At 41.1% G+C, this 20,943-nt stretch overlaps 1 protein-coding gene across 1 annotated transcript in view; it reads right to left on the bottom strand.

Moving 5' to 3' along the window:
- Nucleotides 1-20,737, bottom strand: part of atp2a3 (ATPase sarcoplasmic/endoplasmic reticulum Ca2+ transporting 3) — an 89,398-nt gene extending 68,661 nt beyond the window's left edge. The window contains exon 1 of the mRNA XM_053618743.1: nt 20,164-20,737. Within this exon, the coding sequence (XP_053474718.1) occupies nt 20,164-20,281 (118 nt within the window). The 5' untranslated portion in view covers nt 20,282-20,737. The remainder of the gene's footprint in view (nt 1-20,163) is intronic.
- Between the last annotated feature and the right edge of the window lie 206 nt (nt 20,738-20,943).

The following is a 20,943-nucleotide window of genomic DNA, read 5'->3' as shown; positions in this document are numbered from 1 at the left end:
GCCAAACACATGTGGACACCTGACCCTTACACTCATATGTGAGCCTTCTCAAAACTTCTACCAAGTTGGAAGCACACAACTGTATAATGTGTCTTCGTATTCTGTAGCATTACAACTTTCCTTCAATGGATCTAAGAGGCCCAAACCTGTTCCACCATGACAATGCCTTTGTGCACAAAGCGAGCTCCATGAAGACATGCTTAACAGAATAATACGCGTGTCCTGACCTCAACCCTAATAAACATCTTTGTGATGAACTGCAACACCAACTGCATCCCAGACCTTTTCGCTAGAGGTCAGTGCCTGACCTCATTAATGCTCTTGTGGCTGAATGAGCACAAATCCCCACAGCCACGCTCCAAAATCTAGTGGAAAGCCTTCCCTGAAGAGTGGAGGTTATTAGAAGAGCATCGGGGGTGGGGGTAAAGCATAAAGGACGCCTTTGTTTGCACTTTGGAAACCGTACTGACTTGGTTGATCTGTTATAAACATCACTGCAGCATATTATATGAATATAATGTTATATGAAGCGTATATAATTAGCTGTTGGGTTGAACATCCAAATAAGCGTTATTAAAAGATTCCAGCAAGGGTTCAAACCTCAAATCACCCCAAGCTACAACCGTGTGTGTGAGAGACACAAACATCCGGGTTCGTAGGAAAAACAACTCTGTGGAAACTCGCTCATCCCGCGTATGACAGAGTAGACGTGTATAAATGTTATTACAGGCGTCGCCCAGTGAAACTAATCCCGTCCTGATGAGGATTAAGAAATCAGTGAGAAGTCTTTACTTTGTTCTAGGATCCATGCTACTTCCTTAGCAACTCAGCTCTAGGAAGCACTCCTTCTTGAATCTTCCGACATGTCACAGAATTACCAGTCGTGCAGTCATTAGAGCCCAGACGTATGCGTGTGTGCGTGCGTGTGTGTGTGTATGCGTGTGTGTGTATGTTTTCAAGTGTGAAGCTCTTACAGCTGGCCTAGCAACAATTACAGCTAGCATTGTGGGCAGTCAACAGGATCTGACAAACGCTGGCGTTAAGTACCAAACACCGACTGAAAAAAAAAAAAGAAAATAATTATAAAAACCCAGTCACTCTTGAGGATGTCGAACTTGTACTGGATTTCTGTGTATAAATGAGCTGTGAAACTGTAAATGGGGGAAAAACCTTGGACGTGAGCCTATAGATAGAGTAAAAAATATACGGCGTCACTACATTCCTTTGTGTGTGGGTGTGTACACGTGGATGCGGATGTGTGTGTGTACTCTGGTCCAATTTATCCTCGTTTATAATTAAACAGAAACTTGTGGTGTTTCCTTGCTCTTATCCAAATGGAAAACCTTATCAGCAAATGTGCTCTGATAAAAGTGAAGGCTTTTCTTTTCAAATCAGTCAGGCTCTTAACTAAAAATAAATAAATAAAAATCTTTTCAGAAACGGAAACACATACACACACAAAACAATGCCAGGCTGAAGGACACGTGCAGTGGAAACCAAAACAGACAAGTGGGCTGAATATCAAACACGCTTCCTTGAGAACATGGGGAAAAAAAAAAAAAAAAAAACATGATTGATGAGGGGTGAACTGGCTATAATGAGGTTTTACTTTCAACGTAGTTATCCCTCTTTGATTTGCTTCAGTGTGTGAAATTGGCTGCCACTGACAGACAGGGAGGGAGGGTGAATGAACTGCAAGGGAGTCGCGTAGCATGAAAGAGCGAGAACCGAAAGCTCCTCTTTGAACAACAGAGAAGAGACTCCTTTTCATCTGGAGAGAGACAGGAGACGTCTGAATGAAGGTGTGGGACCGTGAAGGATGGACTACACGTGCTACACGTAGCAAGAGATGCCTCTTGCTACGTGACATGCTAATAAAAACCTAGCACTCTTGGGCTAGTTTTGCTCGGCAACTCCTCGATCTAATGAATGAATGTAGCCTGAACATTCGTCAACAAGAAAGATTGCAAGTGAAAATGTGATGGTCTGGTTTGGCAGCGTCTAGTTTAGAATTATGTAACCGGCCTTTGGAAAGAAACCGCACGGCTTACGTTAACGCTCTCCGAGACGTGTGGAAAAACCTGGCAGCTGGGAAGGGGAGAAATGTCTCTAACAGTCCCATTGTCCAGGTGCACGTGTGTGTCTTTACATGCACGCGAGGGCAAATTTTGTCCGTGTCCAGTTACTGTACCTCCCCGGTACTGGTGCTTCTTTTTCCTCTATCTGTTACCATCATACACCAAAAGTTAAAGCAAGCTCTTAATGGGAGACAGACTGGCTTTGGAAACAGGCGAGAGAGACAAAGAGAGTCTTGGTGAAAAAGAGGGAGGGGAGGGGGGGGCATGGGGGAGGGAGAAATGAGGGCTGAGTGGGGTTTCCCAGCCCTCCTGTGCCAAGGATTCCCTCTGTGTCATCTGGGCTGCGCCGGCCTTGATCTGCCCAGGCGCATTCCAACATACTGACTACAGCCAACACACACACACACACTCGTTCTCTCTCTCTCTCATGAAAACAAGTGCCAGCCTGTTTACACACCACCAGGCAGAGGCAAGGGGGGAAAACACTTCCTGGAAACGGTTGCCAACAACATGGAGCTTGGAACGCATGTGTCGAGGGAAGCAGGAGGAAATCTGCTGGGTTTTGAGAGCCAAACAATAATAAAAATACACTAAACCAGCGTCCCACTTTTAGAGTTCAGACATCGCGTCTTCCCACATCTGTCGCAGTCATACCCTTCTTCCTACACGATGAAGCCAACGCACAACATACAATAACAACGCTACAATGAAAACCCCATTGAAGACAGCATTGCACAAGCCATTGTTTGTGCAGATGCTTGAACAGAAATACACGAAGTCTTCAAGAACAGTCGCCATGCCAACCCGGCCTGTGGGCACGCTTCCCCTGGCCGCTACCGGCTAGCTTCGCTCGCTCGCTCACCCAAAATAAACCTTACGCAACACGACTACGAACCGATCACACGTCTCTGAACTGTATGGTCTTCATATACAGCAACGGTTTATGAATCGTGTACATTGCATCTTTTTAGGCTCTAATAACTGCAGCTGGTGACATACCGCTAAATACCCTACATCTACGTAAGCGCGTGCTCGGCCGCACAAGCCAACTGGCAGAACGTAAAATATCTCCCTTGGTGCCTGAAAATAACACAAACCGCACTGGAAACGGTCGCGAGAGTCATGTTTTGACCAACGTCCAGCAGAAAGCAAGAGTTTAGGAACCAGCATGAACATTTGAGTACTAACCCTATTCCGATGCATGCAGTGTGAAAATGCAGAGCTTTTCGTTTTCAGCACACTTCTTTCAAAAAAAGAAACCACATCTGATGCCGAGTCAGAGTGCGTTTTCAAGGTGTGAACGTAGACGAGCCAAGTTTAGCTTCTGGAACATATCGTCTCCTGAAATGAAGAGGATTGTTTGGAGGTTCACCATCACTCATTCCTGCGTGTGATCATAAATGTGATCTGGAGTGGTCAAAAAATGTATTCATTCATTCATTCATTAAAGCTATTACTTCCAGAGGACCAGGTATGAAAAAATGCTTATTAGGTTCATGCTGTGTTCAAAATCACCACAAAGCACAGGTACCCACACGTCCAACTTTACCGAGAGGCAGACCATACTAAAGTACAGCTCCATAGCAATTATGATAAATTTGCACAGGATAAGCGATAAGTCTTCATAAAGTATGCATGGTTGTCACATTAGAAGTTCTATGCATACTATACATCAACTGTTTATTCTGTCCTTTATTATAAGAGCTTGCTGTATCCTGAGTGGCCGAGTAAGTCATGCACTCGATCGTTAGCAGGTCACGTGACCATAAAACCCCCGGAAGTGTCTCTTCTCCTGCAAGTCCTTTTTGATGTTATCTATATTCTATTGCTCTGGGTCTGTAACTCGGACAGTAACCGATTTCAGTTTGGTTTCCGCGAGAAACCTCTGCAAGGTTAAGAAAAACCCCGCGGTGGAGAATGTTAAGGCAGAAAGGAAAATGTGGTTTGTCATAAGGTGACAGCTTTGTGCACACAAACCCTGACCAAGTGACACCTTCCAGGACACAAGCGGATGGATATCCTCTTAAACAAATATATAATGACACAAGAAGGTACAGTCCCCGCCAAAAGTATTGGAACAGCTAGGCCAATTCTGTTGTTTTCGCTATACACTGAAGACACATTTGTGTTCGAGATCAAAAGGCGAATATGAAACGGTAGATCGGAATATCAGCTTTCATTTCCTGATATTTATATCAAGATGTGTTAAACAACTTAAAACATGCCAGACCACCCAATTTTTCTGTAAGCAAAAGTATTGGAAACATTGTGACTGATAGGTGTTTCTTGCTACCCAGGTGTGCCCTGTTAGATGAACTGTTTTAGAAATTTTTTTAAATAGAAAGATTTAATAGCTCTGAATGTCTAACTCTTGGTTTGAGCCCTGGGTTTTGCCTGTGAAGACTGCATTTGTTGTTTAAAAAAATAAATAAATAAAAATTAAAAAAAGACAAACCAACATGAAGACCAGAAAGCTGCTTATGGGAGAAAGGCAATCCATTTTGAATATATTTGATCACTTGGAAAAATGGGTGGGTTCAAATACATGATTGTGTCAAACTGCGTTGAGGAATCCGAGTTCTAATGATGCGAGTGACATTCAGACGAATATAGTCTTTATTTATTCTTACCACTACAAATAACGTAAATATCTGGGAAACACAACGATACATGGCGGTCAAGAGATGTGGTGAAAGCAAGTGTATTGTATGCCTGTGAGACTCCTTGGGTTTGTTAACGTCCCACCTGTCAGTCATGTTACAGACACACCCACAAAGTCCCTTCACTCCGCCCCCATTTTTAGTGCTCAAAAATGCAAACACGGTGGAATCCATAGCTAAATGGCAACGTTGCAAAAAAAAAAAAGCTACTACAAAACAACATAAGAAAAATAAATCAAGAATGGTGTTGCTTTTCCAAGACGGAAGAATCTGCTGAGCACAAAAGGGGATAGATGCAGAATTTGCTGCACTTTCTTCCAGCAAGTTATCGGTCGAGGGGTGCAGTTAAAATATTTAAATATTATTCGTGATTTTGCGTCAAATTCTCGTCCTTATTCCATAGTAAGCTTTTTGCCAAGGAGAACAAAAAAGTGCAACTGAAAATCAGAAAACACACAAGCGACGTCTCGAGGAATACGGGATCCGAGACGGACACGGGCTGCAGCCAATCAGCAGTGAGGATGAGCTGTTCAATAAAGACCTTCTCTTTCCGTTTTGAGTTCATCTCGAGTTTCTGAATTTCCTGTTATGTTCCTAATTTACTGTTGCGTGTCTGGTTTTGCTGTTGCAGTGTTCTGCATTTGCTTGAGTGGTTCTGACCTGCACTTATGTTTTTGGTATTGCTGTCGCGTTTTCTGATTTGCTGCTGCAGATTTGGTCTGTTAATGCGCTCTATACATATGGGCCGCCCTAAATCTGATCAAAAATGTATTGTTTTAAATATATGTGAAAGCATTTGTTAGAGATGTAGCCTAGAGAATTCTGTCCCTTCTTCAATGAAGAGGAGAAGGAGAAAGGCGGAGCAGAGAGCTGTCCAAGACGAAAACGTCAAATCGTTATAGACATTTGTTAATCAAATACATAATAAGTAAGGGTGCTAGGCTGCACGAGTCAAACTCTGGTCTCATGTGCAACAAAGTTTACATTCTTCTCACATTAAATAAGGAGCACAGGCCAGCAGGGTCTGGGAGGAAGGGTTTCATGTACATAGTCATGGATGGGAAGCGGAGTCGAGTAGTAAATGTATTAAATTTGTTTACATTTTTCATTAGAGGCCAAATACTTCCAAAGGTACTTTTGAATCTATACATGTCTTTCAGAATTTAACACCGTCAGGTTAAGATTAGGGTTATTGCACGTTATGTGCTAAATATAAAGCAGCCTCTCATTCAGACAGGCAGCATCTTTACTAAAACGTGGGTGGAGGTACGGATATAAATGAGGAACGACTGCTCGAACAACATCGCCTGTCGACCCTCAACAGAAGCATTCCTTTAAGAACTGGAAGAGGGGTTTCCATTACTTCCATGTGACAGGTAAGTATTACTGTGTCATAAAAAAAAAAAAATCAGGTTCCAGTAGAAATACGCTTTCCTAGCATGGGAAGGACGACATGTTTAGCGCTGGAAGTGTTTCCAAACTGCATTTTCTTAGAAGCTGGATTTCTTGGTAAGGGTAAACGTCTAGGCATGTTTCTGTGCTTTGTTGTCTACTGACGTCAAGTGAGTCCTGGTCAGGAAATAAGTTATTCAAAACAAGTTTTGTATGACGGATATTGTGCCATGATAAATCTTCCGTAGAAGCTGCTGGCATGTACCAAGAATCACCTGTTCCTCTGCTCTCAGACATGCCTGTACCTGGCTCGCTCTCCAAGATAAAACAGCTAACCGGGCAGGAACGCACATGCACACAGGTGCGCGCACACACACACACACACACACACACACACACACACACACACACACACACACACACACACAGACATGCGTGCGTACTGCGTGGAGCCTCTGGTAGATATCCAAACTACTGTACGTTAATTAAGATAAAATAAAAATTTTTAAAAATGTAGTAAATTGTGTGCTGTAGAATATATTTTGGTGACTAACCTTTCTCAAAGTCTTGTTGCTCGCTAGAGTCAACGCAGAGTAAAATATCGTGAGAAATGACACCTCTCTATGCACCCCCCCCCCCATTTACTGCATTTGTATCAAGGAAGTTGTTAGTTCCTTTATATAACTTTGACCAGACGCATTCTGTAAGAAATTCAACAACCAGTGGCACCACACTGTCAAATTAAACTTGTTCAGCAAGCATGTGATTGGATGTCACATTTTACAGTCTATATTTTCCATTTCTATTTTATTATTTGTAATAAATTGTTGGGGCATCAAAGAGCAGTGTTTGAGGTGAATTAATGTGCGGTACACATAATCAGTATAAAATTACAATGGGGAAAATGAGGTTACTGAGAACGTTGGGCCTCGTTTACCAGGTGCGACATAATTGGAGAATCCCCCCCCTCTCCCCACACCAAAATAAAACCAGCAGACAATCTTATAGATCAAAAGGAGAGATATTTAATCTTCATCTGCAGAGAGGGCACACTCCATCAATACAGCAGCAGTGAGTTATCACTTCAGCTATACAACACGAGTGAGCCCACGATCAGACGAGGCGTAGCTCTTTTATAGTGAGGTGTGAATAATAGCGCAGTGTCTCACAGGTTAAAGAATAATGAATATTCATAATTGTATAGAAAGGGCATATACAAGTTTCTGCATCTCCTAAGTAAGTAATAACAGCTCCAGAAGGCGGTTCCTTGCATCATAAAGCCGTTAACTAATATGCACAGGAACGCTCACTGATACAATCATCATACAAAAAACAGGGATCAAGAGATAACACAGAGAAGTAAAATTCTCCAACAGATAAATATCTCTCTCATTTGTCGAACGGATTTCTTCATACAACGTCATTTACACAAGAATTGTGGTATTCACGAAAATCCGGTTAGTTAGGAAAATCATCCGTATCCTACCCGAGTTTGTGTAAATTTACGTCTGTGGGGGAGTCAAATGCAAAACCTTAAAAGTGTGCCGTAAAAATTAGAATTAGGGTGCACTCACACTAGGTGATCTGTACCGTGCCCGAACATGTTTGACCCCTGAAGTCCAGTTCGTTTGACTAGTGTGGTCGCTCTGTACCGTGCCCGGCACGCTACGCTCAGGCCCGCTTGAAGAGGTGGGCTCGGGCACGGTTCAGTTGGACTGTGTGGACATCTAGTGTGATCGCTAACCGTGGCTGAGCACGAAACATAAAACATGACGTCAGTGATGCGACTGTCAGCTGCCTCCGTAAAAATCTTCTGACACGTGCAGCATGGTTAAGTGAAAATCACTGTGCTGCACAAGTGATAAATCTATTAGGCATGTGAGAGGTCCGTCACCGCGCCCCACATGACTCCAAATAAGCCACAACAACAACAACAACAACAACAACAACAATAACAACAACAATAAAAAAAACCTTTACTTTATATAGCGCCTTTAAAAGTAGCTCGTCAAGGTGCTTTACATAAAAAACAAAACCATGTATAGATCCAAATCATAAAAAATAAGCATGCATAACAGTCAAAAAAATAATAACAATTCAAAAGTCAAGTAAAGCTAAAAGAGTATCTTTTAAGATACGTAACGTTACAATGATGGATTCCACTGTGCTGTGCGAGAGCGCTTTTCAAAAAGTTCGCATCGTCATGACATGAGTACGCTCAGTCCCGGAACGTTAAGTGCACTGTGAGAGCAGGCCAGCGGGGAAGTGGGGAGTACGCCCTTAAACTGAATCCGGACGCTCGTTAAGTGCTGGAACGCTTGCGCTGAACAAAATGACGATCTAATTGAAAAATCACGCGTGTTCGTGACACCTATTTGCAATAAACAATGCAATAAATCAAACCAAAAAAAAAATGAACATTCAAGGTTTTCATTTGACTCATCCGTATATAAGGAGACTCACTAAAGTGACTCTGATTCAAAGTGTGTAATTGTACAAGTGTACAAGTGTATAACTGTACAAGTGCATAAGTGCATAACTGTACAAGTGCATAACTGTACAAGTGTATAACTGTACAAGTGTATAAGTGTATAACTGTACAAGTGCATAACTGTACAAGTGCATAACTGTACAAGTGTATAAGTGTATAACTGTACAAGTGCATAAGTGTATAAGTGCATAAGTGTATAAGTGCATAACTATACAAGTGTATAAGTGCATAACTGTACAAGTGCATAAGTGCATAACTGTACAAGTGCATAACTGTACAAGTGTATAAGTGTATAACTGTACAAGTGCATAAGTGTATAAGTGCATAACTATACAAGTGTATAAGTGTATAACTGTACAAGTGTATAACTGTACAAGTGTATAAGTGTATAACTGTACAAGTGCATAACTGTACAAGTGCATAACTGTACAAGTGCATAACTGTACAAGTGTATAAGTGTATAACTGTACAAGTGCATAACTGTACAAGTGCATAACTGTACAAGTGTACAAGTGCATAACTGTACAACTGTACAAGTGCATAAGTGTATAACTGTACAAGTGCATAACTGTACAAGTGTATAACTGTACAAGTGCATAACTGTACAAGTGCATAAGTGTATAACTGTACAAGTGCATAACTGTACAAGTGTATAACTGTACAAGTGCATAACTGTACAAGTGCATAAGTGTATAACTGTACAAGTGCATAACTGTACAAGTGTATAACTGTACAAGTGTATAAGTGTACAAGTGCATAAGTGTATAACTGTACAAGTGCATAACTGTACAAGTGCATAACTGTACAAGTGTACAAGTGCATAACTACAACTGTACAAGTGCATAACTGTACAAGTGCATAACTGTACAAGTGCATAAGTGTATAACTGTACAAGTGCATAACTGTACAAGTGTATAACTGTACAAGTGCATAACTGTACAAGTGCATAAGTGTATAACTGTACAAGTGCATAACTGTACAAGTGTATAACTGTACAAGTGCATAACTGTACAAGTGCATAAGTGTATAACTGTACAAGTGCATAACTGTACAAGTGTATAACTGTACAAGTGCATAACTGTACAAGTGCATAACTGTACAAGTGCATAAGTGTATAACTGTACAAGTGCATAACTGTACAAGTGTATAACTGTACAAGTGTATAAGTGTATAACTGTACAAGTGCATAACTGTACAAGTGCATAAGTGTACAAGTGCATAAGTGTATAACTGTACAAGTGCATAACTGTACAAGTGCATAACTGTACAAGTGTACAAGTGTATAACTGTACAAGTGCATAACTGTACAAGTGTATAAGTGTACAAGTGCATAACTGTACAAGTGTATAACTGTATAACTGTACAAGTGTACAAGTGTATAACTGTACAAGTGCATAACTGTACAAGTGTATAAGTGTACAAGTGCATAACTGTACAAGTGTATAACTGTATAACTGTACAAGTGTACAAGTGTATAACTGTACAAGTGTATAACTGTATAACTGTACAAGTGTACAAGTGTATAACTGTACAAGTGCATAACTGTACAAGTGTATAAGTGTACAAGTGCATAACTGTACAAGTGTATAACTGTATAACTGTACAAGTGTACAAGTGTATAACTGTACAAGTGTATAACTGTATAACTGTACAAGTGTACAACTGTACAAGTGTATAACTGTACAACTGGTAATTAGATACTGCAATTTTATATACAGATTACAGGGTCACGTTTAAACTGCATAATCTTTTCAATCACGCATACATTTAATGTAAAAACTCTGCCACTTCAGTCATATTAATGCCATGATAAAAGCGATCCAAAACAAATCCATAAATGAACACATAAGACTAGCCATTCAATCGAGATAAAAGTAATGGCACCCTATAAAAAGGGGAAGACTTGCGTCTATGCTGCGTGCCTTCACTGTTATTTTCGTCATTTTGTGCTCTCTGTGAGCTTTTGTTGTTTTGGCGTCACTAAAATGTAAATCAGCTGTGCAACGGAAGCACTTTGCGCTTTACAGACGATGATCGCCATCTATTTTATCAACACGCACACGCGAGTACGAAGAACAATCTTTGTAAGTCTGGTGGCAATTTTTAGTTTGGTTTGTCGTAGGAGAACATTTACACCCCAATTTACTAATAAATGAGGCCCACTGTCTGTTAACGTATTACTGAATGATCTATTTTCCTTTGTCTTCTCATTTCGTTTTTCCTTCTGATCCTTTTCAAATACTTCACTCATTTTAATATGATAAATGAATATGAAAATATGATAGATGTAGGCCATGTTAAATAGACACAGCGTTACATATCAGGTATCTCGAAAACATCTTGCAGTATCGCAATACATTATTTCTGCTACATCACACTCCATTACACACAACTACTTCTGCTATGAAAGTGTGATGCGTCACACACTCACACACCATGCTGCAGACTTGCTCCTCCCCGGCTGCAGAAACACACGCAGAGTAAGTTAACAGTTTGCCAGGGGGAGGTGTTGATGACTGCCGAGGTGGGAGGTGAGGAGCAGAAATGAGTGACAAGTTAGCACGCATACACATCTAAATTAAACAGAGAGACAAAAAAAAAAAAAAAATGGACAAAAGAAAATCCCAAATATAATCTTATGAATACAGCCAGTTCCTCTTCAAGCTTGTGAAGCAAAAAAGAGAAAGAACAATTAGTGCATTGTTTAACTTGTCTAATAAAAACTTAGAACGGAGTTGGAAATGAGTTGCAACCGCGAAGACAACACAACGTGCCACAAGCCTCTGCACAACTTCCTTCTTCCCTCCTCGAACACTCCTTATCACTGAGCAGCAGCTACACAGAAGTGGTCGCTCGAGTAACTGCAGCGAGACGCCACTAATAAAGAGTCATGATGATTAGTAGCAGATCTGCAGTATCTTGCATCAAAATTAGATCAAAATGATAGGAGCCATGGCCTAGATGCAGAATTTACACAAACATCCTCTACGCGATGCCTTTAGAACGCATCTGCATGCGAGGAGAAGAACGTCTGCTTCCTCTAACACACTCACTTCACACTGTGTGTCTCAGCAACACAAGAATAGAGGTGTAAAACTCTGAAGCGACGTCCTACTTATACCCTTCTGCACGAGCTTCGCTTAGATGAGAGAAGCAGAGAAAAAAGGAGGGATGTCACATAACGCACGGAAACAGAATCGTAGCTCCGGCCAGACATGCAGGTGATGCTCAAGGAACACTGGCTTATTTAAGATGACGACAACGACAAAAACAAGAGGAATTTTTTTTTTTTCTGTAAACGAAACAGAAATTGGACAAGAGAGAATAGACAACGTGACATGGTGCGATTTCAACTGTTGTGTTGACCATGGTAGATAAACATGGAATAATGTTTTAAAATGTACATAAAAATGTCTGGCAATGGTTGTAGATGATTTTATTAGGGGCCCAAGCACCAAAAGGTACATAGGCACTCTATTGGAATTGTACATAAATGTATGTAAAGAAATACATTGGCACAGGAGGCTAAGGTAAACAGCAATTCCCATGCGCTCTAGCAGCACCAACAGGTAAACTTATACATGTTTGCAATAATACTGAAGTTTCTGCCATTTTTTATTTTTTGCAAAACATGATTTCTGCTTCTACAAATTCTTCGCAATGTCGGGCGTTCCATCCAAACAAATTTGATACCCATGGGCCACACGTAGAATTCACAAAAAATTCTTGAGAAATTTTGTCCAATGTGGGGCATTTCATACATAACTTGCAAACAAATCTGATGGCAAAGTCACCAAACAAGAAGTGAGGGCATCTCTCTGCAATGCCTCTACATATTGTCACCATACTTAATCACACATTTAGCAACATGAGCTGTTGTTAACAAACAAGCTTCGAGTTCATCTACAACATGGGAGGGTTACTGAAAACAGGAAGTGAGACAGCATCTCAACAAGGGCTTGATGCTTTGCCTTCAAATTAATATATCTCCTTGGAGCAAGTGCTGATGGTTCCAGTGGCTTCTGGCCTTCCTTCATTGTTTAGGGGTGTGGCCAAACAGTGCTTGGTCCCCATAATCGCTGCTTTGCAGCTATATTAATTTTATATTATTTTATTTGATTGCGAGACATTTCAAAACCTTGTTCATTCTTATAAACATGTGGCAGTCCTTATAACTGCTTGGTTTAAATTGGACTAGTAGTTCATATTTTGGGAAAGGGAACCAACTAAATGAGCTAGAAAATATTATGGCTTGGTACAAATAAAACAAATAACTGAAAAGCGTTCGCCCTATCTTTCAAAGTTCACAAGTTCGAATCCTGAATTGGCTGTGCTATCAGGAAGGGAGGGGTGGCAATAATAATACAAATTATTATTATTATTATTATTATTATTATTATTATTATTATCATCTGAGCAAGTTGGATTTTTGCATATTTGTAGTTGAGACCAATTATAAACTCGAGCTTAAAGGGACATGGGGACCGTGAACAGCTAGTGTAGAGTAGTGAAGGAAAGATCAGACCTTTATCACAGACCACAGGAGTGAAGAGGTGAAATGAAGGCAGAGGCTTAGCACAGAGACAAGCAATTCAAGATAACAGTCCAAAGAAGTCAGCCACCTGACCTTTTACGGCGCTGTAAGACACCCAATACGTGTCTGCTGAAATGGTTTCGGTAAGTACAGAGTGTTTTCAGTTATGATGTCGAAAGGAAGCAAACATGAAGGCAATAAGGCTATGGTTGTAGTCAGAAATAGCAAAAAAACTCAAATTGGGGCTGCTCTACTTCTGCTCACGTGCCTGTTCTGAAATGGAGAATAAAGCATACGCTTTATTCAGCACAACTCTGAAAGCTATAGATCCTGATCTGGGCCTTATTTCCTGCTACACCATCTCGCAACTAAGGAATGACACTTTGGGACGTGCCGTTATTGAAACATAATCAACGACGAGGTGGTGTGATTCGATGAGATTTTTATTCAGTATATAATTTCTCAATAGGAGCATTTCCTGAAGTGTTTTTTTCAACTTATACAAGTTGTCAATTGCTACGCTTTTAGTAAGGAATGCCATTCTTTTAAAGCTTTATAATTAGTAGTTAATGTTGTGGAATGTCAACAAGACAAGTTAGTTCCTGTTATCTAACAGAGAAACCAGAAAACGGTGGAAAACTTCTATTGTTACAAGGGGATGACACCCAGGACTCCTTCTGGGAAAATGTTAAATAAACGTCTCCTTACAACAATTACATGGCTCTGATAAATAACACGACTTTTTCCAAATCTGTTTATTATTTAATCATAATACGCTGGCGAGAATTATACCAGAGAACACCAGAGAAACCGGTCTCTTATTTTATTTTATTTTATTTTATAAACGGGGGTTTGTGCTTTTTGTACTTCGTGAGCAATAGCTATATTCGCTGTACTACGTGTATTGTTTATTTTAATGTACAGCTCTCCGACAATGACGATTACGACAATTACGAGATGAAATGAGGCAGCGCCACAAACGAGGTAATGCTGATCATCAGCTACAAGCTCCTCCCCTTTTACTCAACAATGCATTATGGGCTCAAGTTAGTGCAAGAAAATGCCCACGCTTTTCCTGTTCAGCAAATACAAGTCATTTCTCACCAAACCTGCTTGAAGTCCCAGAAGTCACTGCGGCAAAACAATTACAGATGACAGAAGCTGACCCATAACCGAGGTTTTTTACTTTTTAGATATGCATCTAGAAATAATGATTTTAATATATGATTTAGATAGATAGATAGATAGATAGATAGATAGACAGATAGATAGAACATGTAACGGTAAACTCGGTAAACTCGTTAGCTTAGCTTTTAGTTAACGTGAGGTCGCAGTTGCAAACAGTGAGCTTACTACATTAAAACATGCTTAATTAACTTTTGGTTAACAACAGTAAAACTATTACCCAGCTGAAACATATTACTGAAGGAGCACTGAAACGACGATGGTACTGTCCCACTACTAGAAATGTGCTGGGACGGTCCATTGAGCAGAAAGATTGCAGCACCTGATGAATTCTATGTCCACCTGTCCTTCAGAGTTCGTTCTTCCAAGGTAGCCTGGCAAGACCGCTCTTCACGAGGACGCGAGTCCGTTCTTTGCGTTCTTATATTTGAGAAACGGCCGTGGTCTCCGATTCAACTTGTGTGAGGACGCTATACAGTTCTTTATGCTCAAACTTTATTTAGCATAGTACATAAATATGTGATTTGGGAACAGCTCAGGATGTGAATTTTTCACACTGGGTCCATCAGGGTGGCAAAACCTGGAGATACATGCACACAGAGATGGCGGAGACAGAGATAGATGGATGCCAACATGAAAATTTTTTATTAACGGTAAACAAAACAGTCGTGCTTTTAATGATGTGTCAGGCTGTTAAAGAGTAATCACTAAAGGGTTTGGGGCAGAACTGCTTTCCACCCACACACACGCACGCATCTCCCTTTCTCCCGCTGTCTCACCCCGAGCACTCAGGAATTCAAACCACATGCATATAAACAAGTCCTGACAACAGCAAACAGCTAACAAAACCTTTTGTTAAAATAATGACTAATTACTAAAACAATACAGTAATCAAAAAGCCATGTCCATGTGGTATAAACTATTCATCACTTATCATCATTCACAGCCAACATGGCGAGGCGAGGAGATAATGGACGTACAGAAGAAAGAGAAAAAAAAAAAAAAACTTCACTGCAGAAGCAAACGGGTTCAAGTTAGAAAGTGAGCACAAACTCAGGCTGTGGTTTCTTGAGTGTTCTCAAAAGGGCTGAGGGTATTCCCTGTGGCTTTCTGCTGCAACGCACCAGGCAGGAAGTTGACAGCTCAGAGCGAAAGCGACACTATCAGCTACGAGTCGTCGTTTTTTTCCATGAACTCATCAGAGCTTGAATGGCCGGCGAGATGCTCGGAGATGATCTATCGAAAATTATTTACACGCTCTTGCTCATTCAGTCAGAGCAAGTCAGAAATCACACTGAGCTAGCTGCCTTAGCTGAACCCGAACCCTGACCCTTGGGACAAATAGCTGACCACTGATGTCACGTCAGATTCTTCAGAGACCAGCATGTTCACTCAGAGTTAATTAGAGCACTGCTTTAACCGTCGAGAGAGAGTGAGAGAGAGAGAGAGAGAGAGAGAGAGTGAGAGTGAGAGTGAGAGAGAGAGAGAGAAATGTGTACTTCACTGCTAGGAGAACAGCTGAGACCGTCTGCAATACCCCGCCGAGACTGACAACTTTGAGCCTGATTTACTACACAAACCTCGCACCTTCTCGCAAAAACACCACTTGTGGTCCTAACAACACTTTTTATTTCCGGCTGCATGATCACACCCACAGCTGTACTCGCACTTTCTCAAAGCTCTGACACTATCTGCCACCCTCCACACACAGGACTGCCCTTCTGTGCCTGTACTACTGCACCGATGAACATGAAACCCATGCCATTACAGCCGGCTTTTCACCACCATTACTATTACATCATCCAAATTAGGGATGGGCAATACGATTGAGACTTCTAACTAGATCACGATATTTCATGGTATTTTTTTGCAGTAACGATATCAATGATATGAAAACAATAACATTCAACACTTTTTGGCCACAAGTCACATTAGTGTACAGTCCGGAGAGCCGTGCAAAACACAAACATTGATCCAAAAAAGTCAAACTTAATCCTGACCATCATCAAATACTAAACTATACCAATTAAGGCTACAAAATAGAATATGAATTTCCATCTGTCTTCCATACCGTTTATTCTACACAGGGTCAAGGGGGAGCCTGGAGCCTTTCCCAGGGAGCTCGGGACAAGAGGCGGGGGACACCCTGGACGGGGTGCCAATCCGTCTCAGGGCACAATCACACACACGCACGCACACACAATGGGCAATTTAGAGATGCCAATCAGCCTAGAATGCATGTCTTTGGACTTGGGGAGGAAACCGGAGTCCCTGGAGGAAACCCCCGAAGCACGGGAAGAACATGCAAACTGTGCACACACAGGGCAGAGGCAGGATTCGCCCCCCTAGCTCCAGAGGTGGTTGATTAATGATGTAATTACATAACTGCAGGTAAACGATCTGAACCCCCAACCACTAAGCCACCGTGCCTGCAGGATATGAATTTTATTCACAAATTAAAGTTCCACTGAAGATGCAAAACACCAATATTCGCAGGATCCAACATCTAACCTCTGCCTTCCGCCATGCTTGATCTTCGTGCGAGGCGCGCACGCCGCGGTGTGTAAACGCATCCTCGACTATATCGTCAATATCACGGAATGACAAATTCTTATCATGGGGAGGAATTGCACCGCTATCTCATAGGGCTGGGCGATATATTTTGAAATAATATCGATATCGTGATAAATGATTACACGATACACTTTTCTGAGATATCGCTGGTACAGTATGTTGATGTATTTTTTTTTAACTTTTTTAAATCATTACAAATTAAAATGGTACTGAAGGGATGTTGATTTTGAAAAAAACTTAATCTTCTGGGGCTTTGTAGGCATTAAAGTAAAGTATCATCAGAATCAGTTTAGCAGGGGGTTTTGTTTATTTTACTACTGTTTTGCAGACAGTTTGTTAGCTAAATTATATCTCGTTATATTATATATAATTATAAATGACATAATTGATATGCATCGTGTATCGTAGAAATGTCCTCAAGTACCGTGAGATGATATTTTTGTCACGTAGCCCAGCTCTAGTAGCTAGATCATGAGGTAAAAGGGGGGTGTTTTCTGTATGTTTTCATTGCAGGTTTCGTTTACATTTCTCCACCAACATGTTTGGAATTGTGTCGAGAATTTTGCGGAATCGTATCCCGTCCTCCTATCGGTGGCTTTTACACGAGGGTCACACTTTAAATCAAATATTTATGACACTGCCAAAAACTCTTTGGTTGCAATGGAAATGAATTACACGTTCTAACCACCGATCCAAAAAGTGTGCTTTTTACGAGGTGCGACTTTTATCAGCGACAGCAAAACGAGCCAGGCAGCTGTACGGTGTAAAGCCGGTTTAATGCTGCAGCTATACGCAGCCTCAGAAAGGAGTCAGTGTAGAGTAAAATGAGGCAAACAAATGTAAAACTACATGGCTACACAAAACACTTCGCCCGAGCCCGGGTTTACAACAGCTGCTTTTAAAGCCGGCTCTGTAACGCGAGTCAGACGTACCAGAAACACACGATTAGAGTAAAACTGCAGATGTGAAACTGAACGATGCTGGCTAACTGTAACTGGAGGCGACGATGACGAGGGCCACGTATGTAACCTGAAACGTGGTGTTTCTCTGCAGCGTGTTTTATGTCTCTCTTGAGGAAGTGGAAAACAGGTTGCTCAAGTTTTACGCCTGCAGCACTGGTCGCAGGTGCGTTATCCAGTCCTTTATCGCTTGTTAAAACACTCTTTTAAGCCTCGCGGTGCCTGGACCTACGCATACGTCATTCTCAACGTCAGCCGCTTGTACGATTCCGGGAGTCACCGGGCTCGGGTTATGGTTTCACAGTGCGTGCTTTACCTGCATTGTTAAAGCTAGGGAGCGTGACACGATACTGGTGCATTAGAGTGTCGCGACAGGATATTTTCTTTCCACTGAGTCAGCCGTCGTCTTTGTGCCGTGTAGATCTTCTGCTGTGAAACTACTCGCCGTACAACAGGAAAACCACTAGCCTCACTGTCCAACCAGAACACATAACACATACTTCCTGCCTCTGGCTGCATAGGTAGTCTACCTGATTTGAAAAAGACATCTACTTGTAATCAACATGGCAAAGCACAAGCTAAATCATGTCACCCAGGGACATCTTAAATGAAACTGGTTTCGAAAGGCATTTGCCTGCAATGAATAGTGTTTGCAATTCTAATCTTAATCCGGCCTGCAGCCTCAGTGACAGCCAGATGAATGAAGTAGTTAGTACACACTCGAGAAACACAGAAGTTGGCTCCAGCTCAGACTAAAGCATGGCATTTTTAATTTATTTATTTATTTTTAATACACACCAGCCTGTCCGACATCTTGAGAGTGAATTGTGAGACATTTACATGCTATACAAGATGTGCGTGTTGTCTAATTTACACAGGCTTCACTAAAACTTTGGTTTGCTGTAACTATAGCATGCGTATGGAGTTATATTTCTGCCAAAAAAAGAAATCAAACATAGATGCCATGTTGAAATTATCAGCATGTGACTTTACGAATCCATACTCGGCTAATCGGTCATCTGTAAACAACCTAAGTACAACTACAAATTAGGGCAAATTATGAAGATATACTATCAACTAATGTGAATTTAGATCGATAAAAAAGATTTTCAGATATAATATAATATTAATCAGTGCATTTATTAGCACTGAACAACTTCAGTCTTACTTAAACGAACAGCTAATAGAACATCAAATGTCTTTGCACCAAATGTTTTATGTCTTCTCCCTCCTACACCATTTGAAATTCATTGGTTTTTTTTTTGTTTGTTTGTTTGTTTTAAATGCAGCTCCACTGTTTTTGCTAGGTTAAATATAAAACCCCTAAATATTCAATATGGAAATATAGCATGAAAATATCTTCAGGTATTGTGGAATGATATTTTTGCCATTTTCTTTTATTATTTTTTTTTACATAGCAACAATTGCAAATCACAATACATGCACATGCAACTCATTCATCTTCAGCAATCGCTTTATCCTGGTCAAGGTCACAGTGGATCAGGAGCCTATCCAGGGAAAACCAGGCACGAGGCAGGAACACGCTCCGAATCGGATGCCGGTCCATGCACACACATTAGACGAGCTAATTTACCTACTAGCATGCTTTTGAGAGATGGGAGGAAACTGGAGAACCCAGAGAAAGCCCACATGGACACTGGGAAAACATGAAAAAGTGGACTATTCCATACAATTCAAATAAATAAATAAATAAATAAATAAATAAATAAGAGTCTATGAAAACATACAGGCACTAACGCTACGCTTAACCTTTATGTTGTTCCACATGACCTCAGTGGTGCAAATTATGAATTTGCAAGTGTGAACATGGTTTTGAGAGACAAAAGGGGCGGGGCTAATCTTAAAAGTCTGATAAAAACAGGTAGATTACACTGGATAAACATAAACACGAGACACTGAACGTGTGAGAATAATTTACAATAAAAGTCACATTAGTGTCAAATGATTGCGTTTGTGATTTTGAATTTCAATTCGTTTTGTCAGTAAACTAACTCCATACCTGCACATCACCTCTTCACTTCTAGCCTCCTGCAGTCTCTCATTAACTCCGAGTAACAAACAAACAAACAAACAAACAAACAAACACACGGAGCTACCGGCACGGCGGAGAAGCTGCACAGCACATATTTATTATCTACAACTTCCTATATAATAAAACACGCAAACTGGCACCTGGATATATCTGAAAGAAACTGCTGAATAATGTGAAGTTGCACGGAGGTGAATGTGAGAAGCGGGCGGTGTAATGCAGGAGGCAGGTTAAACTCACCGTTCGGTCCATATTTCTCCAGGTTGGTTTTGACTTGTTCCGGTGTCAGTCCGTTGTTCTCGTTCACATCGAAGTGTTTTAAAACTTCAGACGTGGATTTAGTGTGAGCGTTTTCCATTTCTCTTCTTGTGGAGGGGGATGACTTCCTACGGACAGCCGAAATGCATGTAGTTCTCGGTGGGTGGGTTTGTAAAAAAATATTGTTATTGTTTTGAAATATTTCAATTGAGATTAAAACCGGTTTTCCACCGAGGTCCGTTCGAGACCGCCAAGTGGAGGTGGGTCAGCTATGACTTCCACCTGCCCCTTCTGTGAGCCGTTCGCTTTCAAACCGTCCTCCTCCTGTCTACTCCTCCACTCTACTCCTCCTCCTCCTCTCTCCTCCTTTTCTTTCGTCGCTTCGAGCTTCAGCTCTTCACTTAGCAGGAAGGTGTGCTTCGGTACCGGTTCCGCCTCTCTCTCTCTCTCTCTGTGTGTGTGTGTGTGTGTGTGTGTGTGTGTAGAGCGGATGTGTCTGAAACCGCACACTAGTATACTACAGTACTAAGTAGTACAGTACGCCACAATAGTACAGCGCGTGCTATTAAGTATGTGTAGTATGAATTGTAGCCCGAGTGTCTGAGCGCTCCTATTGGCTGACGCTGATGTTACCTGAATGAGAAGGCGACTAGTCATATTTTATTAATATTTCCCTCGAAATAGCGTAGTTTAAACAGTGAAATTAATCCGAATACATTTCCTTCAGGTTTTATTATTATTATTATTCTAGAACGTGTTTTT

This window comes from Ictalurus furcatus, chromosome 28 (genome assembly GCF_023375685.1).
Source record: "Ictalurus furcatus strain D&B chromosome 28, Billie_1.0, whole genome shotgun sequence".
NCBI lineage: Eukaryota > Metazoa > Chordata > Actinopteri > Siluriformes > Ictaluridae > Ictalurus > Ictalurus furcatus.
Note: the sequence above shows the minus strand (reverse complement) of the source record. Positions and strands in the feature narration are given on the sequence as shown.